This window comes from Mustela nigripes, chromosome 1 (genome assembly GCF_022355385.1).
Source record: "Mustela nigripes isolate SB6536 chromosome 1, MUSNIG.SB6536, whole genome shotgun sequence".
NCBI classification, from domain to species: domain Eukaryota; kingdom Metazoa; phylum Chordata; class Mammalia; order Carnivora; family Mustelidae; genus Mustela; species Mustela nigripes.
In genome coordinates this window covers 158,186,174-158,214,039 of record NC_081557.1, presented here as the reverse complement: position 1 = coordinate 158,214,039, position 27,866 = coordinate 158,186,174, and the positions used below count along the sequence as shown (strand labels likewise).

Here is a 27,866-nt window from a genome sequence, read left to right as displayed (position 1 = left end):
ATGAATGTAATGGTTTTGAGACTAAGAGACATTTTATTTTCCTCTGCAAAAACTTTATTAAGGATGTTGGTATGTATGTCCTTAACCACTAATAGGCATTTTTTTTCTGTTATAATTCATATAAATTTGTAATAAGAAAATGAATAGTTAACATAGTTTTGCTAGAAAGAACTGGTTCTGTTAAGTAAAGCAGGATAGCTTAGTCATCAGGATAGTTCAAAATTTTCCTCCGTGCTAATAAATGCTTTCCCAAGGCAAGGCAACTACTTTGCATATCTCTTAAGTTAAGCAGCGACGATGCTTGGTCAGTATACCAAGTATAACAGCTTGTAACTCTTACCTTGGCTAAAAATAAAAACCAAGACAACAAATTTCACCCCCTAAAAGTGCATTTAAATAAACTCTAAGTAAGTTAAATTTACTCTAAGTAAATTACACAGGTAATTAGAAGTTATATTTTGGGCTAGAGCACTTTGAAAAAAAGAGCTATTTTTCTCATTATATATTTCATCAAAAAATTCCTCAGCCTAATGGAAAGGATAATTTATTACCTGATCATACTATTTACAAGTAACAGGCCTTTGTGGATGTGGGTTTAAGAGAGAAATTTTTTAAGTGATGCAATAAAGCACTTGATTTTTTAAAATCCAAATTATTATAAAGTAGACTCAACTGGGTAAGTCTTGTAGAGTGAAGAACTCCCCATATCCAATGCTGTAGAACAAGAAGGAGCAGCTCCAACTACACTTTTAGGAGATGAATTTGCTGACATGGCCATAGTTCTTTCTATGCAACAGAGAAAAGAGCTTCTTTGTGGGAACTGCATGACGTTTCCCTACACCATCCCATAGCACCCTAGAAGGGCACAGAAAAGATTGTAGCTTACTATTAAAGGCCAGTAACCATACCTTGACTTTTAATTAACCAATGATCAGCAAATATGCTTTGATCATTAACTAGAAAAATGCTAGAAGAAGTAAATAAAATCACCAGCTAAGATAATTAATTTTAATGAGGCCCTAGTGCTCATCTTATTAAATACCTATTAGAAATATTCTGAACAGATGTAGCTCATTTTTAACGTTGCATAACACTATACAGCATGGATATACCATAACTCATTCTAACTATTCTGATTTTAAGAAATTGGATTGTTTCCAAGTTTTTGTAACTTTAAATATCACCACAATAAACAATTTTATACATTTCTTAAGAAAAGGCATTCTAAATAGTTCTGAGTCCCCAAACCACTTAAAAATAAACTTAAAGGAAGTTCAAAATCTCCCCATCCCAATATCCCAACACCATGCAAAATGGGGGTGTTCACAATTATAAAATGCCATTTTCATATGTACTGGCTGTTGTATGAGTTTATTATTAAAAATAATTTAGTCTCTATTTTTTGTAAGGATTCCGACAAGGAATTTTACTGACAGTAGCAGTTTTGGGAAATACACTTTTAAAAATTTTTCCTTATGTAAACTATTTAATAAGTGTCCTTTTCATTTTTGATCTGTTTCTACTCCAAAAATAGATTTAAGAATATGGGCTCTTTAAAGCATTTAAAACATTAAATTACAGATACAGGATATTTCATTCATTTCATCTTACTTATGACTAAAAAATCGAGCTTAAGACAAATTTTTTTCATTGATGCAATTTAAGCTGCTGACTTTCTGAAGCACTGTACAGTGTAAAGGGGTAGCTAAAACCAGCTTTTCCATTTTTGTGATTATATATGAGATTATCTGTCATCGGACAAGGAAAACACAGTTATATAAGATCACAACATTTGCTCCCTCTAATTTATAATGATAAAAGGGGAGTAAAATACCCTTGGCAGGGTAGGGGGTATTGGTTTAAAAAAAAAAAAAAAAATCCTGTATCACTTCTGTGTCATTACAGGAAACCCTGGGGTTCCCTTCTAACGTAAGCTCTCATTAAGACTTCCACATTTAAGTTCCCTAGGCATAGTACAGAAATAAGTTCATAATTTTTATATGGCTAAGATAAAGTAAGAAATAGATAAGTACAATAAATATTACCTCTGGTTCAGAATGGAGGGTTGCTCTATGTTCCATCCACCTCCATTTCCAGTAAGCATGGTAACTTGTTTTGTCAATTTATTTGAAATGTCTTCACATTTGTTCATAAGTCTTATAACTACATCCCTTTCTTGGATCAGTGTTTTACAATGCCATATCAAATCTTCTGATAAGCCATTAGTTTTGGACATCTTTGTGAACTATGACATAAGAAGAAAAATAATAGGTCAGATCTAGTAAATAAAAATCTAGTATCAATTTTTTTGAGGGGAAAAAATTTAATTATACTTTTACTAATGACCTTAAATCAACTGCTAAGAACACCTGTTTCTTCATGTCTATACCTGAATTTCCATGTTTCTCTTGATAAATCCAATTCCCCATATTGAAATAAAACATATCTTTCTCACCAAAATGCACAATCTCAATCTCAAGCTAGTTACTTTGCCCCTAGTAGCTGTTCTCTTATCGGAGATACTCTCAAATGATCATTAATGTCTTCTATGAAGTTTTATTTTCCAAAATCTGATTCACCTTTATCACCAAAGGAATGGTACCAAATATACTAATTGTATACCTGAAATCTTGCTCCATTTTCATTACTTCCCATAACTATGACATATTACTATGTGATTACTTTTTTGAAACATAAAGGACCACCCCTTGAGTTTTCAAACCCTCAATTATTATTTGCCACTTAAATTTTGCTCTTAAACTAAGACCATTATTTGGAAAGATACTGAATGAATCAAAACTTAACTACGACCAATTAAATAACTTGATAAAAGTTTTATAAAAAGTCAATTTCAATACACTTGTATAAATGGTTTTTTTGTGAAAGCTCAGAGAATATTTTTCAAAAACATATCTGTATTTAAGACGCTGAGAAGCAAATGGATGGCTCAGTTGGTTGAGTGTCCGACTCTTGGTTTCGGCTTGGGTCATGATCTTGGGGTCGTGGGATCGAGCCCCAGTCAGTTCCATGCTCAGCATAGAAGCTGCTTGAGATTCTCTCTCTCCTTCTACCTCTGTTCCTTCCCCCCACTCTTGTGCACTCTTTAAAATAAATAACCTTTAAAAAAAAAAGACGCTGAAGGGGCGCCTGGGTGACTCAGTCATTAAGCATCTGCCTTTGGCTCGGGTCATTATCCCAGGGTCCTGGGATTGAGCCCCACATCGGGCTTCCTGCTTGGCAGGGAGCCTGCTTCTCTCCCTCTCCCACTGCGTGTGTTCCCTCTCTCACTGTATCTCTCTGTCAAATAAATAAATAAAAATTAAAAAAAAAAAGACATGAATACTAACTTATATAAAAGCTATAAAAAATTAGAATTTTTACATACAGATAGATGGAAAAAAAATCCTGAAGAACCTTATTAAAAAATACTTTTCATGAAGAGGCCGTATCTGTCTGAAAGCCCATTAACTGTGTGAAAACTTTAAACCTTGCTGGGCAGAAAGCGAGATCCCATAATCCAAAAATGAACAAAAGAAACTAGAGTAAAATCACCTGTTAAGATAAAACTACACGATTCTAATTCATTATCTTATTTAGCATATTCTTTCAAGTTACAACAGGAATCACATTAAAAACTCTAAATAATCTTTGTGATCACAGTCTATCTAAATTCACAGAGTTCAAACAATACAAATTCAACACTTACGGGATATATAATTTCATCAAAAATGCATTTATAATAATATGCTTTTTTCATACTTGATCTAGAAAAAGTTAGAAAACAATAAAATTTCCAATCTATTACAAAGCCATGTTATTATTAAATTGCAGGATTAAAAAATGAATTAGCACTTTACAAAATGACACTGTGAAATAGAGTTATTTGCACATGACTTTACATCTTCACAAGGGCAACATTAACGGTCACAGTGTGACCTCCCACTTTGTGCTTTCTAGGGGAAAGATGTATACACCAGGATATGTAAGAATCAGTGCCTTGAAGATTTTCAGGTTATGTTAGAACTTTTAAAAAAAGACTTATTTTGAGAGACAGAACATGAGAAAGGAGGATGAGCAGAGGGATAGGGAGAAGTAGACTCCCCACTGAATAGGGAGTCCAATGCCGGGCTGATGCTGGGACTTGATCCCAGGAACCTGGGATCATAACCCGAGCCTAAGGCAGATATATGTATTTAAATTTTCATGGATAAGATGAACTCTGAGATTTGCTTCAAAATAATATGAGAAGGAAGAAAGTAGATGAGGATAAAGATAAAACAAGATCAGACATCAGCCAGGAACTGAAGCTGCTGAAGACATGGCGTTTCACTATACTATTCTAATTTTATGTTTGAAATTCTTGTAGGGGAAATAAAGGAGAATACAAAAGGTAACTCTTATTTCAGGATACTGCATTAGTTTTAGCTAAGATTTTTTTTTTTTTTAAGATTTTTATTTATTTATTTGACAGACAGAGATCACAAGTAGGCAGAGAGGCAGGCAGAGAGGGAGAGAGAGGGAGGAGAGGAAGCAGGCTCCCTGCTGAGCAGAAAGCTGGATGCGGGGCTCCATCCCAGGACCCTGAGATCATGACCTGAGCTGAAGGCAGAAGCTTTAACCCACTGAGCCACCCAGGCGCCCCTTAGCTAAGATTTTTAAACAAACCTGACATTTTGGTTATTTCCTAAGACAGAATTTATCTCCCTGCGGCTTCCTATTGTCCCTATCCTTCCTCCCATAAAAGCCAAATGACATTAGAGATGATCCAATTTATTGTTGCTAGTTTAGAATTTGTATTTGTCTAGTAGTAATACAGTGTCCATGAATGTACAACACAGATTTTCAAGGATAAAGTTTCACTGCAAGACAAAATTGTTAGGATTAGGTTCAGTTAAGAGTAACAGTAAACACAAATAAGGGGTTTAAATAAAACGTAAGATTTTATCTCTCCCATGTAAGCGAAGAGTTGCAGAAGCACCTAAGATTTGATGTGATGGTTCCCAAGTCAAGGAGTTTTCTACCTTGTTGCTTCGTATCCTCCATATATCCTCCTGCTACCATAATGACCTCTCAATCAACAGGAAAAAGTGAGCCTATTAAGGACAGTTTCCGAAAGTCCTAATATACTTCTGCTTACATCCCACTGGACAGAACTGTGCCAAATTACCTAACAAGGAAGGTTGAAAAATGTTGTCTTAATGTACTGTGGGTAATGTAACAAGCCATAAATCTATTTAAAAGTCCAGAAGGTGTTTTAAGATAGAGGAAAAACTTATCCAAAGAAGTTCCACTCAATATGGCTAAAACTGAAAGGGGGATAAGCAGAAAACAACAGTTTCTTAGCATTTCACCAGTAACATATACAGCACTTCCAATACAAAATATTGTGGACATCTATAGCCAAGAACTGGGCAACTAAATAGACATTTACTTTATTTAACACTTAGAAGTCCCAACAGTCAGTATCGTAACTACGCCCTACTTCTAGATGAAGAAATGGAGAATAAGAACTTGCTGAAAGTCAGATAAACTGCTGGAAATGTCAGAACTGGGATTCAAAGCCAGATCATCTGGTTCCACTGTATAATTCACCCACCTCCGCCTCTTAGTATGTACTCATATGACCAAGGGAATAAATAGGCATGCATGAAGTTCAGAAAGAAGAGATCCTACACAAGAAAGACAACAAGGATTCCTGAGAATGTCGGGGAAGTGAGAGCCCAAGGTCACAGATGAATAGGAGGCCATAATCCAACCAGTATAAACCAGAGCAGGTCATTAAGATTTACTCAAAGAGACTTTCTTAGGATGGAATACCTGAAGTTTTTAAAACTGAGAGGAAATCTAGACAACTAAGGAAAATTTTAGAGTTGAACTAATAAATATATAGAAAACTAAGCAAACAGAAAAACCAAGGCAACTAATACCTAGAGAAAACAAAATGCTAAGCAATATTACACTATCAATATGGCTAAGCTAGCAAAGGCATTTATATAGTGACAATAATGCAGATAACTAAAAAATGATCTTCAAAATTATCCTATTAACTTCAATCAGTAAGACTGAGGAATAGGATATGGATATGGGATATAAGACTGACAATGGGAGTTAATCTCACCATAGTGTTATAATGTCATGTCAACAAGTAAGACCTAAAGCAAAAATAAAGAATAGCTTTATGTCTATATTACTTAGAGATATGCAAGTGGTAAGAATCAGACCAAAAAAATGAGAGCAGTTATTGGCAGTGTGGGAAACAGGCTGGAGAAGGGGTTGAATATGGATTTTTGGAGAGAACAAGCATGTAGAATTTTTAACTTGTTAATCTAAATATATGAATAAAAATAAAAACTCAGATAAATCTCAATATGTAATTCTACAGTATCTTCATTAGTGGTGTGTGTGTTTCTGTGTATGTAAGAGAGAGAGACAGGCCAGCACTTAAAGAAATATGTAAGAACACTCTATTGTTGTTACTGTTTTCTGAAGACAAAACGGATGGAGGAATCCTATAAATTACTTAGCCTCACCAAAAAAGGATTTAAGAAATGCAGGATATGCTAATAAATCTAAAGTTACTGATGAGCTAGAAAATATGGTCCTACTTATATAATAAGAAATGTACAAATGGATGCTCGATACAGCCTTAGGTGGTGGGTATCTGGAAGAATTTTTGCTTTCTTGCTATTGCAGGTACTGTTTTATTTTAGACAAAGAAAATTCATTCCTCAAAAAAGTGATAAAGCTATTTTTTTTCGGGTGGAAGGAAAAAAAGCAATTTTTACTTGTTGGATAACTGCATGGGGGGAAAAAAAGACTAAGTATGGCCCTGATTATGATCACTCTGATTAAAAACTGAAGTATCACTGTTTTAGAGTCACAGATTGAAGTACCTCTCTCCCACCACAGTGTGTCACTCTTACAAGTATTTTTTATTTTGACAGAAGTGGGGGGGATTGTTTAAAACCAGATTTAACCCCACCTAACAAAGTAACATTTTTGAGGACCTAGTCCTAAGAAGACATAAATACCTGGCAGCAGCTGACGAAGTGCTCAGAATACATTTATAACTTTCTTATAAATGTTTATCAAATTTATACAAATTAAAATTAAAATGCTGAATTTACTGAAAATCATCCTATCAGGAAGGAAGTTAACAGGCATCACAATGCTTTAAGTGACAAGCTTAAATTAAGCAGACATTTTACAATAACAATTGGGAAAACCAAGCAAAAAAAAAAAAAAAACAACCCTGTGGTCTGAGTTACTAGTACAGGGGAACAGCACAATGAGGGGATGAGGGGCAGAGAGTGCTTTGGCATAAACAAAAACCTGGACTGCATGATTAACAATCAAGGAAAACTACACCTACACTGACCTGAATGTTAAAAAAGTAGATGCATATATGACAAGTTTTTAAGTTGAGTTATATCCATGAACAAGTAACTCTTGCTTTGGTCAGCAGACATTACATCCTGATTAAAGTATAAAGATGCAACATCATAAGATTATCACAGATGTAACAGCATCCCCACCCTAATTTGCACAAGGCTAGACAAATACTCAGTAAGTGGTTGGTGAACTGATGCCATCAAATGCGTGAAATTTGGCAACTAAAATCTTAATTTTACCACATTAATAATACATGTTAAACTGACATTATTGGCTTGCTGTATTTCCAAAGTCTACGGGATTTGAAGTTGTGGTTTCTTACAGAAGATACAGACGTCACTACTATTAAGCAGAAAAATAAGATGTAAAAATTATGAAAAAAATTTCACGAACAGTATTTAAGTTCTGATTCAAAGAAAACAATAGGTGTAAAGCTGCAAACACTCTCATACACAATGCACTTATGTTAAATAAACAAATTTTACTCATGTAAAATAAAGGTGACTAGAATATCAGTATCTTACAGCATTTAATGTTTAAAAAGTGTAATTCTCTGACAATGAAAGGCATAATTGAGGTACTTTTCAAATTGTTTTAAAAGGTACTGCAAACATAATTTTCACAAGCTGTTTTTATAAGACAATGAAATAATGACTACATTTAACCTACCAATTTTACAGACCAGTTTTAACAAAAATTATAACTAAAATGTATGTGGACTTGATTTGCTGGCTCAGTATGCATTTTTAAATGAATTATAAATGACTTTTAAACTTCTGACAAATTCCCCAATCCTTTTTTTTTAAATTCCCCAATCCTTAAGACAAATATGCTTCAACAATTTAACACTTTACTAGACTGTTACATGCTGTTCTTAATGTATAATGCCATGTAATTTTCATTAAAGGATCACTGAATATTATAATTAAAATTTCAACTAATTTTCAAAGGAATTTCTAAAAACAGCAGCTATGAAAACAAAACTAAATGTTTTTTTCTTTTGTTTCTTTCTGAAGTTGTTTATAGGTACATTATTAAACCTTCTGAATAACAGGAAAAGAGTATGTCATATACAGCCATTTACTAGAATGTACATAATATTAACTTTACCTTTGATGATTTGAAGATGAAATTGCTCTCTAAATCAGCCACACTGAAAATTCTAAAGTGATTGAAAGTAGAAGCTTAAAGTTCTACACAAATTAAAATTCAAAGCTTATATACACAGACGTGCCAATGTTAACTTCATTTTCAAAAACTGTTCATTTACCTCCATTTTACTAAAAACCCTGTTTTTGCTTAAGTAGCAAGTTTACTTTTTAACTTTTACATAAAATAACCAACATTTAAATAAATAGCAAGCAAAAAATACCACCTTTGTGTTCAATTTTTAGAGGGGGGGCAAGAAACAATAGGGGATTTACGCAGGTAATACATAATCTACAAAAATTTCATGTCGAGACTACACTATGCCAATTAATTAGTAGGGAAAATATGATTTCTACATGTTAAGTTGAATATTTTTAAAAACATCTGGCACATATAAGTCTGGTATAATTTACTTTTACTATAAGATATTTGGGCAAGTAGTTACAGTTACTAAATACAGTGGTGTAGATAATTGCATTCCTTATTAAATAAATTAGAATCCCAACAAGCCTGAGCAACCGACTCTGCAATAATACAGACCATTAAAGATTAAAAGAAAGAAGAAAAGGAAGAAAAGAAGAACAAGAAAGCCCTTCAGCAAATACTTTAACAAATAAATCACTCAGGCAAAGCCGAACAAGTTTTGAAAGGACCTGCTGTGACAGATGTTCTCTAGAAAAGCAAAGGCTTTAGGCAAAACGAATGGCTTTATTTATTTTATTTTTTTAAGCTACAAAATACTAGTAATGTTGTTTCTTTATTTTTCAAATATCTTAATTTTTTAAAAAATGCTTTTTAAAACACTGTTCAGGGACCCTACGATCCTGCCACTTTAAAGACACTTATTAAGGGAACTTATGCTCTTACAGATTTGTCACAAGTATAAAATTAACCACAAAACAACTTTACTCCCTAAGATAGGGAATAAAACTTCCTTAAAATTTCTAAAGCTTCAAGAGGCACTTCATCTTCTAAAGCTGTAAAAAAAAAAATCCACATTGCTTTCACAGCGGGGCCTGTATATAATTCATGCTATAAAAGCCCACATTCTCACAAAAGTCAAGGCAAAATTTAGAAGACAGAGTTCTTATATTTTTCTGTATGAATACAATTTGCTCAATGCTGACATTTATAAAATTCAAAATACAAGTATTTTGGATAACACTTGTTTGTAGGAAATCCAATTCCATAAAATGATCATGCAAAGTGTACTTACCAGTTACTTATGCATTCCCTTCACCTAACGCTTGAATTCTAGGCTTCAAACATTTTTCTATCCTTTCCAATTAAAAACGCTGCAGCCTGCTACACTCCATAAAATGGCCGTGTTGTTTAACCAAGAAAAACGTGTTAGAGATTGAGCTGTCATTTTTAAAAGAAAAAGAAAATAAACACTTGCTTCTTTTGTGGTGAAGCATAAAACATTTAGGCTGGCATTTTGAATCATGGAGCTCCCCTGGACGTTGCTATTGCTCTTCAAGTAAGTTGTAGTAAAATTTCTGCCACATTCTTGCTTTTTGCATGGTGTCTCAGCAGTAACAGATCAGAACAGGCTAGCAAACAACTCCTTCCTAAATGTAAGCTCTAATTTCTTCTTCTGCAGTGAAATGAACCAAGTTTCTATGCAAAAGAATGAGTGACAGTATACCCAGCCAATCAGCTTGGGTTTTTTCAGGAAAATCACCCCTTAATTCATTCAAAATTAGGTCATATGACACTATTTGAAATACTATTGGCTTACAATGAAAGTAATGTTTGCCTCTACACAGGATAAGGCCACCCATCTATGCTTCCCTGGGCTGAAGACACCTTGACTATAAACGGTACTGTGAGTTAAACACACACACACACACACACACACACATAAACACACACACACAGGGGAAAAAAAAATAATGTAGCCTTACCAGAGCTTCCCAACTATTAAAGGGCCGGAGTTCTGTAATCTTCTGAGCCTTCTTCTGAGAACACTGAGGAATCAAAGTAAGTTCACCAATTGAAGCATCTTGAAGAAAGTGAAGAATTTTACCCTTATAGCCATCCTCCATCACTTCTTCACCACTACTATAGTCCTCATCTAGTGAACTACCCACATCAGAGCCTGAATCATATTCAGAGTCTTCAATAACTCTCTTAGGATTAAATACATTTTTTTTACGTTTCTTGTTAAAACCATTTTGTGGTTTCATGGAACATTTCTGTTTTAGTTTTGTTTTAGCTGCATTTTTAGGGTAATTCTGACTTCTTGAAGAAGCTTCTTTTCCATTTGGAAATTCACTTTGTGAAGCATATTGCATATCTGTGTAAAAAAAAGACAAAAATAACTAAGTTAGAAAAATATAAATTAAATATAAAGATATAGGCCCTCAAATAAGATTAAAAAAAATTACCTAAATGTGTTATTTTCCTACTGAATACAGAATTCAACTATAATTTGTTAAATCTTGATATGCTTTAAAGAGAAATACTAAAATAGAATTTGAAGTTGTATAGGAGTTGAGAAAGTTTCAAAAACAGGTGATAACTTTAAAAAAATGAATAAAAACCCCCATTTTCTAACAAAGGTCCTGAGATTCTAAATGGCAGCTGCATTTCTGTAAGATACCCCAGATGCTACTGAGCAGCCCCACCTCCATGCCAACACTGACATGTACAGCAAAAACATGTTCACCCTAAATTAAAACCATTCCTATTATATTAATTTTCCATCACCATGTACATCTGTTGAAATATACTATTATTAAAAAAACATTGCTACTTTATCACTGGTTAGCCTATCAGACTCCACAGATTTCTAAGATGCCTATGATTGAAGATAATTCTGTTATTTCTTACCAATTAATCTATAACACCATACTTTACTATTTAGTATGTTTGTTTTGCTTATTCAAAGAGCTTTTAGACTTACACACTGATTACCATACATTTATTCTTGTGCATATATGGAAGAGAAAAACAAATTGGATAAAGTAGTCCTCAAATTCTTCACATTTATAATCTATCTCTTTTGAATCATTTTTTCAGACGCAGAACTGATGATATTGGTGGCTGTCTTTTTTCCACACAGTATCATTCTCTGTGCCATCAAGAGCACTAGTATGAAGGTATTTCTTAAAAGAATTTATTAAAAAACAAAACAAAAAAACTAAAACCACTGTACTGGGCTTTTTAAGCTGGTTTTGCAATCAAGCAGGCATCAATTAGATCAGCTCTTCATAAGGATGTCACTAAACATGTATGATTCAACTCTTCTCCACTACTTCTCTAACATTTGGTTCTGAAAGTTAAAAGAACTCCAATACAAGTTTAGGGAACTTCTTTCATGCCAGTGATATTCATCTTAAAGGATTCTGATACTGGTACTTCTGATATTCATGTAAGAGCAGGCTAGGACACCTACACTGCAGTGATTATAAACCACCAGCCATCCTAAGATCCATCCTGTGAGCTGTTAAAATATAAAAAATGTTGCTTTTATATTCAATAAAACAATGATAATTTAAAAGCAGCCTTAACTATAAAAAAAAAAAAAGGCTAGCCAATTGGAAAAATGTATTTACTATTTCATATTACACTGCCATTAAAGAACAGGCCAAAACATTTGAAACTGCTCATTTAAATTTTTTTTACATCATTATTTACAAGATCTTTTGCAATCCCATTCTCTAATAAGTTTAGATTTTCTTATATACCAAAATAAGAACATAATGGGAAGTATGTGTTTTCTAGGACAGAAGAGCTAATTACCTTGGTCTTCTGCAAACACTTTTAAAGATTCTAATGCTTCTGTGTACATCCATTCATGTTCCTTCAGTACTTCCCTTAGTTCCTAGAAATAAGTCATTGATCTTTGTTAAAAATCTAAAATAAGCAACTTGCAATAAACTTTTATGCTCTTTTAAAAGTAAGTAAATCATCTGAAAATTCATATCTGATTATTTCACATTTGTTTATATGCTGCTTTACAAGTGGTTTCTGTGTACATGAAATTTCACCTCCATGAATTTTAAGTCTCAAAAGGAAAGGAAGCTAGACTTTCTCTCCATTTCTACTCTCCCTATAAAGTGCTCTGAATAAATAGAATAAAAAATGTTTGTTCAATTAAACTTCATCAGGTAGCTAGGCTTTTACAAACTGCCAACTTCAAAACAAAGAGTTTCAACACATATAAAGAACCAACATAACAACAAGATTTTGCATTTACCTTGTAAGAATTCAGCAGATGTACTACCTGTGCATATACCTGAATAAATCAATGCACGTGAGAATGTATTCTAAATGTTAAATAATGTGCTTCTACATATAATCAGGTGATAGAAGAGAAGCAAGCTTGGCATGAATATACAGACTGAGTATTCTTACTACTTACCAAGTAGAACAAACCTTATGGAATACTAAAATACTGAAATGCAGTATTATACTTCAAGATTCTTTTTTTCTTTAAAGTTTATTATTTATTTTTTAGTAATCTTGACACCCAATGTGAGGCCTGAACCCATGATCCTAACATCAAGAGTCATGCTTTTCTGACTGAGTCAACCAGGTACCCCTAACACTTTAAAATTCTTAATGAAAAATTTAAAGGACAAGAATATAAAAAAAGCTAAAACAGCTGATTTGGCTTTCTACATACTCACATTTCATAAATGAGTTCCAATTGTTATGTTTGTTATGATTATGGTCATTATGTTGATATAGTTAGCAATTAAAGTAAGTAAACAATGTAAAGAATTAACAAGCAGTATAAAGGTATTTTATAATATTAATAAGAGTATATTTAATTAGAAAAATGCAAAACACACCCTAAGCTTTTTCAGTTTATCTCAAACACTATTTTGTTCCAAATATTTAGCACACACTGATTAAATTTCTGTCCATGATCACCTACCTGCTTATCAAAATTGGGAAATTCCTTTTGCAATTTCAATACAATACTTTCTTGCTTTTCCCAATTATTACTAGATTCTGCAGACTCATTGGATTCTTCTCCCTAAAGGAAAGAAAAAAGAACCAATTAAGGAGATCATCTATAATGCTAACAGTCTTAAGACAATTACATTTATATTTGACTCAATTTGGAAATTAGCACATTAAGAATCCAAAAATGTTTCTTGTGAAAACTGACAAATTTTATCTTTAAGGATAAAAAATATTGCTGCTTTACGATCACAAAAAGACCTTGACTGCCCATCCAGTAACTCACACTTCATTCATAAAGCACTCAACATAAAATAAATCTACTAAACGACTAGCATGTTCCTCGAATTACTCTAAATAAATCAGGTATACTTAAGTATATTTACTAATGGCAAATAAAAAAAAAGATTCAAATATCTCATCTATGCTCACAATTTTATATCTCCCTACAAATTTCAAATACTGAGAGAAAAAAGTTTACTTTTTGTTTGGTGCTGATTTACAGAATGGCTTAAGTATTAATTGTTCAGCCACACCATAAAAGTAACACAATAATAAAGAATTTATGTGAAACCAAAACATTAATCTGCAAATAATTATAGCTACTTAGACAATCTCTTTCTTCTTTGTCACTTGATTTAAAAAAACTGATTACAATTCCATATTTAAGGGGTGTCTGGTTGGCTCAGTCAGTTAAGTGCCCAACTTTAGTTATTGCTCAGGTTACGATGCCAGGGTCACAGGATCATGCTTTGCAATAGGCTCAGAGGGGAATCTGCTTGAGATTCTCTTTCTCCCTCTCAAAATAAATGAATATATCTTAAAAAAAATTCTTGGGTTCATGCATAAGAAAAATTTTTGCATTTAGATCAAAAAACATTTATTTAACTCTGCTTAGAACTATACCACATACCATACAATTAAGATATAGAAAAATACAGCCTCGTGTTTTCTTTTCTACCTCCTTTCTTAGCCAACAACTACATGTTATTTTTCTTTCCCTACCAAAGTAGCAATATTAAATTGAGTGAAACCTCTGCTGCACAAAGGTATAAAATGGTGTTCCACAAAACAAATGTAAATAAAATACTATGGAAGTTTGGAATTGAAGAAGAAAGCTGCATGTGTTTTTATAACAGTGAATGGCCGATCTGGGTTGAAGCACAGAGACCATGGGTAGACTGCAAGGCTGAAAAGTTGTATCAGAGCTAATACTGCATTTGGCCTGGAGTGTTAAATTGAGGTCAGCCTTTTTTAAGAAAGCAAAGGATTTTGAGCTGGGGAATAAAACACTAATATGTGAAGAAAGCATTTCAAAGCCCTCAGAAATTCATACTGCCACCCCCCCTTAAAAGCTGAAGACACTGAAACTCCAAGAACAAACCTTTTAGAGGTCATAAATAATAACTATCTGAGGCAAGAAGAGAAACTTGGGTGTCTAACTATACATTGGTATTTTTCTACTATGTAAATGTTTGCTAAACCCTAGTCATTCAGGTAGCACATTCCTGGTTTTAAATATATTAAATGTCCATCAAAGAATGAATGGGTAAACAAACTGTAGCATATACATAAAATGATGTATTATTCAGCTTTAAAAAAAGAAGTGCTGATACTGGCTACAATGTGGAAGAACTTCCTAAAACATTATGCTAAGTGAAAGCTAGACACAAAAGGTAACATACTGTATTACTTCTATTTATATGAAATAGCCAGAATAGGTACATCCACAGACAGAAAGCAGACTGGTGGCTGCCCCAGGGCTGGGAGAAGTAGAGAATGGAGAGAAATGATTTAAACGGGATGGCATGCTATTATGGGATGATAAAAAGATTTTGAAACTAGACAGGGGTGGTAGACTGGCAATGAACTGTTCATTCTAAAATGGTTAATTTTATGCTATGTGAATTTTACCTTAGTAAAAAAAGTTTGACATTTGGAAAGCAGTAAAATATCTTTTGGGAATCAAATATATAATAGCACTAATTAAACATTCAGTAGATAGTATACCTCTCATTTGCTGTCTGCTCTCAGATTTAATAGTTCTGTCAGCTCTGCTAATCCCTGGTGACTTAAAATACCTATGCAATCCAGTGGTTACACTAGAGCTTTACAGAAGACAGGAGATACACAGAGTTCAGGCCTAGATCTGCCTTCAGTGGGCTGTAAGGTTATGAATTAATCTTGTGGTTATTTTTCCCATTCCAGAATGCAGAGCTGGACCAGACATATTTAGGACTGGCAGCAATCCCATATTAGCTCCTTGGCCCATGAAGTAAGAACCATTATTGGAGAAAAAAAAAATCCAAGTTCCTAAAACTGAGGAGGGTACAGAGTGGGGAGGAAGGGGAAGAGAAGTATAAGTAGTAGCAGCAGTAGCAATACCATATCCTTGAAGGAATGGAGAGATGGAGATCACCATCCCATCCCAATGTAATGGGGACTCCTTGGCCTATCCAAAAGCTGGATGATGGGTTTTGGGGGATTATTTCAGGTTTATCAACAAATAGGTGATGACCCCAATTTTAACTACTATATCAGATGTGGTTATTTTTACTGGAGCAAATCAATAAAACTATGCAGTTATCAGTCTGCTGGATGCTTCTTCCCCCACTGCCTCCATCCCAATTAGAAAGGACAAGTCAAAGCAATTTGTTTTCATCTGGGCAGGGTCAGTGATGGACACACCTTTGCTGTCTTTAAGGCTATGGTAATTCTCCCACTCTTTCCTCATGTAGTAGTCTAGGACTGATAGTTTCGCACAATCCACAGAATTCACTTTAATCACCTACTCTGAAGACATCACACTGACTGAACTTGGTAGGCAGAAGTAGTACCTTATGTCAGTAATATACATGCATGCCAAAGAGTGGGAAATAACCACCCCACCAACTTCTGGGGACCACCACTTTCATAAATTTTATGGGGGATCCAATTTGGGCATGTTGCAAATGCCATTCCAAAAAAAAAAAAAAAGGAAAGAAAAGGGTGCATATAGTTTAATTCTACAAAAGAAGCACAACATCTGGTTGCCTCCTTCGACACTAGATGCAAAGTGGTGGGTGCTACTTAATTAGTTTACAAACTAACTCTTTACACTGTCACAGTTATAAATGTGTCCACATTAAGAGAAGGCTCTGTAGCAGATCCAGAATACAGTGCTCTGCCACTTGGGCTTCACAACCAAAAAGCAGAAGCAATGTTCTCAAAGAATCTGTTGCTAACAAGGATGCTGTATATGGTGTCTCTAGGAAGCCCTAATAGGAAATAACTGCAGAGACCCATAAGCTTTTGAAGCAAGGTCTGGTGTCCTTCTGCTGAAAACTACAGTCTGTTCTGCTACAACATGATATATGCACTTCCAAAATTACCGCACTGTGCAAAATCATGAAAATAATAATCTATAACAGTATTTAAGAAAAACTATATTAGAGGCACAACTTTCAATAACTCCATCAGTGACACATTAAAAAAAAGAGAAAGGATTCTCGAAATAGGGTAGCACAATTTCACGTAAATTAAATGGTTAAGAAATACACAAATACTATAAAAAATATGAACTGAAGGCTGCTTGGGGAGTGTTAGCACTAGAAGGATGGCAGCTTATGAGTTACTGCAAAGTAGTAGAAGCGTTTATCTAAATGAACAGATTTGTTAACTTCAGCTATGGAATGGCATGGCTCACTGTCCTTGTGTTATCACTGCTGTACTGGCTGAAAATATAAAGAAATTATAAAATAAGCAAATATATATTTCTGCTCCTTTGCTAGCCCCTCCTTTCATACTAATACTGTCTATATATTTTTAACTTATTTATTTGAGCGAGATATAGAGAGCACGGTTGCAAGCCAGAAAGGAGCAGAGGGAGAGGGAGAGGCAGAGAATCTTAAGCTAACTCTGCACTAAGTATGGATCTCACAACCCTGAGATCATGACCTGAACTGAAATTAAGAGTTGGATGCTTATCTAACTGAGCCACCCAAGATCCCCTGTCTGTATGGTTCTAAATTCAACTGAATCTATGCGTGACTCCTACTACATTCAGGATTAAAGCCACTATTTTCCAACCAGTACAACTGTTTCAGTAACACTTAGAGCACCTGCTAACTTGATGTGTTAAGCTGTCATGGTGTAGCCTTCTAGTCTTCACCATCATTGTTATCATCACCTTCTGCATACACATGGCCAGCAGCAGCAAATTACTGCAAGAGTTCTGTGATTAGATCATCAGAGTGGAACCCTAGCTCTTCAACATCTCCAATTTCTATTTCTTCAAATCTAACCTGCTTTCTTAAATCAAGACAGCTTGTTCTAAATTTTAGAAACTTCTTTAGAGAATCAAAATCTTCCATAATCACAATTAAGTCAAGGAGAGTTTCCCACCACATATAATGCAAACACTCTTTTATGACTCTAGGCTTTTACATTGGTAGCAATGAACATTCTGATGTTAAATCTGTTCCCAAATTCTATAATCACATCTGCATTTTTTCCGTAATAACAATTAGCATCTTAAATGCTCACTTTAAATAGTAAGCCATAAATGCTTTTTAACACCGGGCTATCTCAGAAAGGTGATTTTCTGAAGCAAAAAGAAGGGAAAAAAATGTGATTAAGTTAAGTTTTTGTAAATAGGCAAGCTGATGCATTTTAAGAGTTTTTAATTAAATTTTTTCATTTGTTTTTATTTTTACAATAATTCTCTTATAACAGACAAGAATTAAGTAAAAGTATCAATGCAGATTTGAGCAATCCATCCATTTTTCCTATACCTGTAGTGAACCATAAGTCTGACTTTCTTTTAAAAGGCTCAGCTCAGTTTGGTTAGTAATAAACTACTAATGGTTTTAGCTCTAAGTTTCCACCTGGCACTAGGACTGAACATCACAGTAATGCTATCTTTCAAAGCCCTAATTCCTGTTTTTTGTCTTTCAGATTTGGGACCTGTAAGGCAGGTGCTGGAACAGATACCTGTTTCACCAAAACTGAGACTTTAATTTAATGTACAGTTGCTTCCTTTAGTTTACTTCTGTAACTACCTGGAAAATTCTTTTGCAGCTTTCCCATCTGCACTCATTGCTTTGTGTGACAGTTGATGGGCACAGGAATTTGCAGCACTGTTTGAAACCACTAAAGAACCACTAGTGAAACCATGTTCCTCAACACTTAGAAGCAGCAGGCTTATAGAACAGTGGTACCACTTAGTGAAAATTCAGCAAATGAAACACCCAAGTCTGATGTGTTACTCAACAGAATGTACAAAGAAAGTAAATGCTTTACATCAGCAATCAATATGATGCTATTTTTCCCACAGCCATTACACAGAGATCTGTGAACTAAAATGTGGGCCTAGTCTCTTATACTACAACTGTTCCTTATGCCTAAAAAACCCAGTCACAAAATTTTTACTTCCCATCGTATTAGTTCTTAAGGAAAAAATGCTTCCACATAGGGACATAACAAATATCTCATTAAGTTAGGGTAGAGGGATGCCTGGGTGGCTCAGTTGGTTGGACGACTGCCTTCGGCTCAGGTCATGATCCCGGAGTCCCGGGATCGAGTCCCGCATCAGGCTCCCAGCTCCATGGGAAGTCTGCTTCGCTCTCTGACCTTCTCCTAGCTCATGCTCTCTCTCACTGTTTCTCTCTCAAATAAATAAATAAAATCTTAAAAAAAAAAAAAAAAAAAAAAGTTAGGGTAAAGATTGCCACCTGGCTACTCTGAGCTTCTTATACCATCAAACCACAGAATTAAAAAAAAAAAAAAAAAAAAAAAGGTTACTATACTAGTTGGGATATCTGATTTTGGTTTTGATTACCTTACCAAGAAGAAAATATGTTGTCTTGAATGCAGGCAGGGAGGACTATGTCTGGTTTCACTGGGAGGCCTCTCGGTAGTTCAAGACATAAAGTGGAACTTTATGAAAACGTAACTTTAGAAACTTTAGAAAACATATAGTTTTCTAATGGAAAACTATAGAGTAATCCAATAAAAGCATAACTGTAATTATTTTTAGATAAGCAGTTAAATATCAAATATGTCATCTAGAAGGATTATAAATAGCTGCACTGAGGAGGAAATGGTGCTTGTGGTGATAACAGCTGTTTTTCCTAAGTGTTCAACTATATATTAAAAGTGTATTTTCCCAAAGTTACTTTATTATGCCACTAGAATATTTTTAATAATTCATTTTATAACTCAGAGATAAGCAATTAATACCAGATAAATTAAAAAGAAAGCAAAACGTCATAAACAAATGCAAACACATTCTGATTTGGCTGTGAAAAAAGGAGTGATTCATTTAGGTCTAATATCCACAGATTCAAGATATTCTATGCCTAACAGCTGATTTTGATATTGCAATTCAAATGTAACTTACATGATCCAATCTTTTCTTTTTTATAGACTGATCATCATTAAATTCATCTTCCTCATACGGCTCTGAAGAAGAAGATAATTTTCTTTTCCTGGGTCCACCACCTTCTAAAACAGAGAAGAACAATCAGAGTCTGCACAGCCATTATAAGCAGCATTAATGCAAAATGAAGGCAAAAATGTTATTATAATGAATACTTATGCAGACAGTTCTCTTGACATCAGGCCCAATGTTATTTTTCTACATATCACTTATACTCAGTAAATGTCAACTGAATTAAAGGAAAAACAGAAACACTTACCAGTCTTTCAAAAGTTTTAGAAATCACTATAATCGTGTTATTTGTAAACCATCATGTTATTTAATTATAACATATATCACTAAACTGACAGGTAATTCCACAGAGCAATACTGAAAGGAAAGGGTTCTCCCTGGTGACTGACTACTCAGCACTGAAGAAAAGTTGAGCCCTACCACTGTAGCTTATTTGAATACCATCACTGATAACAGTAATTGTTTATTATGTACCAGGCTATGCAAAGGGCTTTTACTAACTCTTGTTTCATTTACTTTTCACAATAACCTTACAAAGTAGTTAACAGTCTCTCTCATTAAACAAATAAGGAGCATGTGAAATACAGACAGCTCAAGCAATTAATGCTCTAAACCTAAAACCAAGAGAGTATAACATACAGGCTCTAACGGTGATAGAAAATTTACATATTCTGTCATAACTGAAAGAAAAACTCAATCTACATGATCTTAAGAAGCTGTATTACAGGGGTACATAGCTGGCTCAGTAGATAGACCACATGACTCAATCTCAGGGTTGTTAATTCAACCCCACATTGGGTGTAGAGGTTACTTAAAAATAAGATCTTAAAAAACAAAAAAGGGAAGCTATATTACATATTTGTACTTTGAATACATTTATCTATTTCTTATATATCAGAGAGAAAATTCCTCAGACATACTGCTGTGCTAATATGAAAACATCTGCTAAAGTTCACAAAAGTGCAGTAGTAATTAAATCAGTACCGACTATGCTGTTAGAAATTAAAACCTATAGAAGTACAATATTCAAACTAAACATTAACATGACAGCTTTTAAGCTGAAAGCCTACAAATTTTATAATATAGTTGTAACAAAGTGTTATTAACGTTTTAAAGTATAATTTCATGTAAGTATGGTTAGTATCTTCTAATTTATTTCACAAAGTAAATGTGCATTCTGCAGATAGCAACGAATTCCCATTATTTACTTTAAAAAGAATTATTACCCATATATTTACTGGGGTAGGGTGAGCATGGTTAGTCAATAGTCTAAGTCTGAAAAAAACCTCAAATCTGATGATTTATGCCATGTGACCTAGACATGTTTCTTTCCTAAAAGAACAAGAACTTTGTTTTGTCAATAAAGGATTCTTCAACCTTAATTATCTGTTTAAACATCTTCCCTTTTTGTTAATATTATGACATCAAATATTTACATGTATTTAAAGTGGCTACAGGCAAAAAATTTGCAAAATATGGGAGAGAAAATGCAAATCTAAAATTTTAGTATGAGGTTACATAACAGCACAGAATGCTGCCTACATCTAAATCTACTCTATTTACAATAAATTAAAAATTCTGTATGTATCTGTTATGTTGTACTCACCTCAAGTGTATCTACTGTTTGTCACCATACAATGCTATTACAGTATCACTGACTATATTCCCTGTGCTGTGAGATGTGCTCATGTGTGATGAGTACAGCATAAGGTATAATTATTGAATCACTGTTGTATACCAGAAACTCATGAAATACTGTGTTAGCTATACTTCAATAAAAGAATTTTTTTATATATCCAAAAGAAAACAAATTAGTATTTTATACTAAAAAGAACTTCCAAATTGTGTTTCATAAATTTCCATCTTTAATTGGAAGCATCCATCAATTTCAGGGGAAAAAAAAAAGTTAAAATTTTACCTCATACCCCAGATAAAAATAAATTTCATCTAAGTTCAGTATTAAACCAAAAAAATAAATAAATAAAACATGAAACTGTAAAAAGAAACAGACAAAAAACACATAGAGGCAGTTCAACAGGAAAAAAAATGAAAAGATGCTTACCTTCCTTAGTAATTAAAAACAGGTAAAATAAAAAAATAAAATAAAACAATTTTTCATCCATTAAAAAATAGTAGACAGTCCTAGCAGACCACAGGAAAAGGCACTTTTAAACATTATGCACTGTTATACCTTTTTTGGAAGGCAATGTAAATAATACATCTTAGAATTTCAGACATCTTTTAGTCCAACAATTCCTTTTCTAAGAATTTATTCAACAGAACTGATGGAAATGTGTGCTTAAGTATACATACAAGACTTCTGTCTAAATGCCCAAGATATTAAACAAATTAGAATATACACATAAATCCTACTGTTGTAAATCAGGTAGACTTTCAAAGATATACATGGAAAGATGTCTCTATAATAAATAAATTTTATTATAAATAATAAAAGCAGAAACATAAAAGGGACACAATCACCTAAAAATGCTTTGCTTATTTTTATACAAACACAGAGAAGTGGAAGAAATAGCTAGAGACTCCTGACAACATCAGTAAACTTGTATTATTACTTTTTAAAACAGGGTAAAAACTTCGGACACATACACATTATCTTTGTTTTTGTAACCTAGTATTTTTTTTTCTTGTAACTTAGTATTCTTAAAAGAAAACTTTCAGAAAGCAATGCATAAAAGGTACCCCTATTGTTTAACATGTGAAATATTATCTATAAGAAATTACAATTTGTGCTAAAACCAATCCAACATCATGATGTGTAGAATTGTCCAAAATAACTTATAGATACTTAGAAAGGCCTTTTTGGGGAAAACTATCCTAATATATCCAAAATAGTTTCTTATCCTAATGATACTACATATTGAAAGCTATCTTATGTTGGTGAGGCAAAGCTGTCATTATTCTAATCTATATATCACCTCAGAAGTGTAATGTACTAAAGATGAAGATGACTAATACGACGGTCTAGTTTATTCTAGAATGAAGCATGGAAGTCTACTTTAAAAACAAGAAAACTCTGATTTCTTGTTTCCTTATAACTTTCCACAAGAAAATATTTATTATTATTATTAATACTGCCATGGAGCCTAATAGAGGGCTTGAACTCACAACCCTGAGATCAAGACTGAGCTGAAATCAAGAGTCGACAATTAACCAACTGAGCTACCCAGGTGCCCCCAAAACACTTTTTTTAATAAGAAACAGTATCAGTGTACAGTGCAAGAATGAAAAGAAGAAAAAAACTCAGATGAAGTACAAATTTTTTTGAGGATTGTGAACTCCATGAAGGCAAAGGTTTTGTCCATTTTGTTTCCTTATGTATCCTCAATGCCTAAAATAGTATCCGGCACCTAGTAGTAGATGCACAATAAAGATTTGTTAAATTAATATATAAAGCTGAATGATGTAAGTTGCTCAAGAGAAAAAAAATTATATATTTTTTATATATATATTATAGAGCTTTTTCTACAAATCTGGAAAGATTATGGAATATTGCGATATTGTAAGAACAAGAAAATATATGTAAAACTTCCCAAACCATTTTGCAACTCAACAAATGTTCAATGAGTCTACCATTTTTCAGGAACTTTTACAGTAAGTGCTAGGGCTATGGTAATGAGGGAAATATAGTCAACCTTCTCCTATAGCATTTTCTATCATCAGAGAGCCTGTAAGAACAAATGACTGCTAACATTTACTATGTTAGCATACTTAATATGTACCACACACTACAGTAAGAAATTTATATTAACTTTAATCACTTCTTCACAACAACCTATGAGTTCAATACTATTATTATACTATTTTACTGCTAAGGAAACAGACACATGGAGAGTTAGGCAACACTGCCCAAGGTCACACAGCCAGTAAGTCGAAGAGGAAGAAGCTTAACATTCTGTATAGGTAGCACCCACACAACACAATACTATTCCCTAACTCAAACTGAAGAAATGAAAGATTTAAAATATTTCATAGGGATGAAACAATTTCATCATTGGAATGCACTCCATTAGAATCTACTTGGTTAGAGGTACAAGTGAGATAGGTAACTGTTGAAGAGAAATGATAGGCCCGTGGGAACATACTACACTATCTTATATTTTTCCCTACGTATTTTAACGTTTCAAAAAATTTTTAAAAGCTAAAAAGATCCACTTAGGGAAATAGGCATTTATTCACACAATGTTGATGAAACAATAAATCAGTACGACCTTTAAAAAGGTAACATGGAAGTACATATTAAACTTTTAAATATGTATATCCTTTGATTCAGCATCCTAGTTTGAAATTTAGCCTGCAGGGATAATAATATAAAGCTTTCCTTATAAGGTTATTTACTTTTGTATTACAGTAACAAAATAATGGAAATAAAAAGGCTAATTAACAAAGAAATAGTTAATAAATGAACCATACAGGTAGTTACAGAGGAATGTTATGGGCAATATTTCAAAATTGGATAAATCTGATTGTTCTGATGAGTTATCTATCATAAATCATCACGTGATTTTTTTAAAAAATGCAAACCAATATGACTATTGCATATCCTAATTAAATGTGTGTGTATGTGCTGTGTAATGGTAGGTTTGAGCACAGGAAAAGTTGAAAATGATACAAAACAAATTTAAGAGTGGTTAATGGAGTGTGAGTTTGTTTTCATTCCTTAAATGCTTTTTTGATTATAGGTTATTTTTACTTGTTTGGTATATACAAGTTGGGGGGGGGGGAGACCAAAACAGTATCTCTTTAGCTTTTATATTGCAAGGTCCTTCAAATGCATTTATTTTTGTATCCCAAGCCTGAAACATAGCATAAATATTTACTAAATGAAGGAATCCTGATTACCAGCTAGGACTTTCCACAAGACATTATGTTCCTACTGACTCAGATTTGTAGACCTGTAAATAAAACCACAATGCAATTAGAAAGGACACTTAAGAAAGAAAATATACCTTCCAAAACTTCACTGTTACGAGACCTGATCTGTAGAAAACAAGCAAAATTACCAATGAAAACCTGCCCCCTCCCTAGGGGGAGAAAAAGAAAATCAGTCTAGAAAATTTGGTTCCCAAACAGCTGCATGACCTCAGGTACGTCACTTAAACTTCTTAAGCTTCAGTTTCTTCATTTAAAAAAACTGAAGCCATTAAAAACTCATAAGGTTCCTGCAAGAATTCATGAAGGTGCTTAGTAAACTGTAGAGCAACTACTAAAAATGTGAAGATATTTATTATTATAAAACTAATAATCAAATGGCTAGAAACAAAGTCAGGCCTACCTGCATCACCAAACATCAGCAAGGCGGCAGCAATTGCTCCATCCATAGTGCTTGTTGATTCAATCAACTAACAGAATGAGAAGAGATTGTTTTAAAAATAACACTTTAAGAAATATTTAACAAAAGTCTGCACATCTTAAAAAGTAAGCACATCTTAAAAAGTAAGCACATCTTAAAGTAAGCACATCTTAAAACGTTATTGGACTTGTGCTCGCTTTGGCAGCACATATACTAAAATTGGACTTACTCATCATCCCTATGTACTGAAATATATATAGTATATTCAAGGTTTTGTTATTTTAATTTTTTAATTACAAAGTTCTGCATTAAAGCCTTAAAAACTCCCTACTTATGTGCTTATGTGTCCAGGCAGTGTGTGTTGAGAGAGAGAGAGAGAGACAAACAGAGAAGGAAGGAGAAGGGACACTGGTAGACATTTGTACTATTCTTCTTAGAATATGAAAAAATAAACCACAATTCTGCAATCATTTTCTTAAATCTAATACTTGTTAAGATGAGTGGGACAAAAAGTTCTTTTTGATTTTTCTTCTATCTCTGAGTTGCCTGAATTTATTCAAGAACATATTCAGATACTATTTATATAATTAATAACTTCAATATAAAATTTTTATACTGATTTATAACATTCTGCATTTCAAAAGAAGCTAAACATCCCATAATTTTCCCTTGCTATAGTAAGAATGGTCTCTTCTACTAGTCTTCCTAATCTTGGATCCTTTAATATCTTGTAAGCCCCTCTTCATTTTCAAAATAGTCAAAGCATATTCTTATCAAGTCCAGGACTAAATTTGCATTTTACAACTTCTTGAATTCTTCTATATGGGTGTAAGAGCCTTTGCAGAGTATATTATAAATGTCACCTTCAAATCTCTTGAAATAATAGGGATCAGCTGAAATGCTCTGCTTTGGACTGAAACACTAAATTCCCTAAATTTCAAATACTGACTAATGAAATATGCCTACAAATTCTGCATATCGGGACGCCTGGGTGGCTCAGTTGGTTAAGCAGCTGCCTTCGGCTCAGGTCATGATCCCAGCGTCCTGGGATCGAGTCCCACATCGGGCTCCTTGCTTGGCAGGGAGTCTGCTTCTCCCTCTCCCTGCCATTCTGTCTGCCTGTGTTCACACGCTCTCTCTCTCTGACAAATAAATAAAAAAATCTTAAAAAAAAAAAAATTCTGCGAATCGATCCTATTTTCCCATTGTAATTACAAAATTAGAGATAAATATTCTTACAGAAGAAAAATAATGTGAACAATTAGCAATCAGACTAAAGTATTTTTTTTTTAAAGATTTTATTTATTTATTTGACAGAGAGAGATCACAAACAGGCAGAGAGGCAGGCAGAGAGAGAGGAGGAAGCAGGCTCCCTGCTGAGCAGAGAGCCTGATGCAGGGCTCGATCCCAGGTCCCTGGGATCATGACCTGAGCCGAAGGCAGCGGCTTAACCCACTGAGCCACCCAGGCGCCCCGGGACTAAAGTATTTTTAAACTGAGAATTGTTCCTCTGAATATTTAATACTCCATCATGTTTATTCTGTTGGAAGCGATTTCCAACACTGTAAGCAGCCCCTGTAGCTATTAGTTGCTACATTTATTGTCTTCTTATTCTAGAAAGAATTACATCCAGAGGAAAACAACACTGCTAGTAGGGTGCAGACTCAAGATCCACTGAAGCTTCAGTCAGCTAACAGCAAGAAGGTATCAAAATGATTTGGGAGAAAAGATTCATGTTGTAAGTAATGGAGGATAATAATAATTTATTCTACTGAGTTTAAACGAGCAGGCCCAGGACAGCCTTCAGTTCAGACACGCTGTTGGGGTTGAATAGTACTTCTTTCTTTAGTTACCACAGGGGCACTTGGGTGGCTCAGCTGGTTAAGTTTGAGTATCTGCCTTGGGCTCAGATCATGATCCTAGAGTCCTGGGACTGAGCCCTTCTCCTCAGCAGGGTGCCTGCTTTTCCCTCAGCCTCCCTCTCCCCTTATCATGTTCTCTCTCAAACAAATAAATAAAATCTTTAAAAAATTAGCTAACCATAAAAGTTAATGAAGTACTGATGTAACATGGATGAACCTGACACCCTTTTGCTAAATGATGCCAATTCACAAGCCAGATCATAAAAGACCACATATTATATCCTACCATTTATATAAAATGTGAACAGACAAATCTATAAAGACAGAGATTGGTGGCTGCCTAGAGCAAGGGGAGGGAAATGCAGAATGACTGTTAATGAATACAAAGTTTCTTTCTAGGGATGCCTGGGTAGCTCAGTCAGTTAAGCCTCTGCCTTAGGTTCAGGTCATGATTGATCCTAGGATCCTGGGATCCCTCCCACATAGGGCTCCTTGCTCAGCAGGGAGCCTGCTTCTCCCTCTCCCCCCCTCCCTCTGCTTGTGCATGCACTGTCTCACTCTCTGACAAACAAAATTAATACATCTTTTTTTAAAAAAGTTTCTTCTTGGAAAGATTAAAATGTTCTAAAATTAGATTATGGGAATAACTGCACAACTCTGTAAATATATTAAAAACCACTAAATTACATACTTCAAGTAGGTAAGGATGCTTAAACGATCAACAGTAAATAGCCATCTTTTCACTTTATTTGGAAATTCAAACCTAACAAAAACAGGTTACCATTGATAGGACATGGCCATATCC

The 27,866-nt window shown here is 34.0% G+C and overlaps 1 protein-coding gene across 5 annotated transcripts in view; it reads right to left on the bottom strand.

Annotated features, from left to right (window-relative positions):
* Positions 1–27,866, bottom strand: part of SMARCAD1 (SWI/SNF-related, matrix-associated actin-dependent regulator of chromatin, subfamily a, containing DEAD/H box 1) — a 76,533-nt gene that overhangs the window by 24,443 nt on the left and 24,224 nt on the right. For 4 of the 5 annotated variants that reach the window (XM_059376049.1, XM_059376067.1, XM_059376039.1 and 1 more), the window contains exons 5-10: positions 25,182–25,248; positions 19,838–19,941; positions 13,430–13,531; positions 12,289–12,370; positions 10,449–10,840; positions 2,046–2,245 (exon numbers count right to left, since the gene is read on the bottom strand). In XM_059376049.1, coding sequence (XP_059232032.1) covers positions 2,046–2,245; positions 10,449–10,840; positions 12,289–12,370; positions 13,430–13,531; positions 19,838–19,941; positions 25,182–25,248 — 947 coding nt within the window. The remainder of the gene's footprint in view (positions 1–2,045; positions 2,246–10,448; positions 10,841–12,288; positions 12,371–13,429; positions 13,532–19,837; positions 19,942–25,181; positions 25,249–27,866) is intronic. The other variant, XM_059376076.1, reaches the window with a different exon arrangement.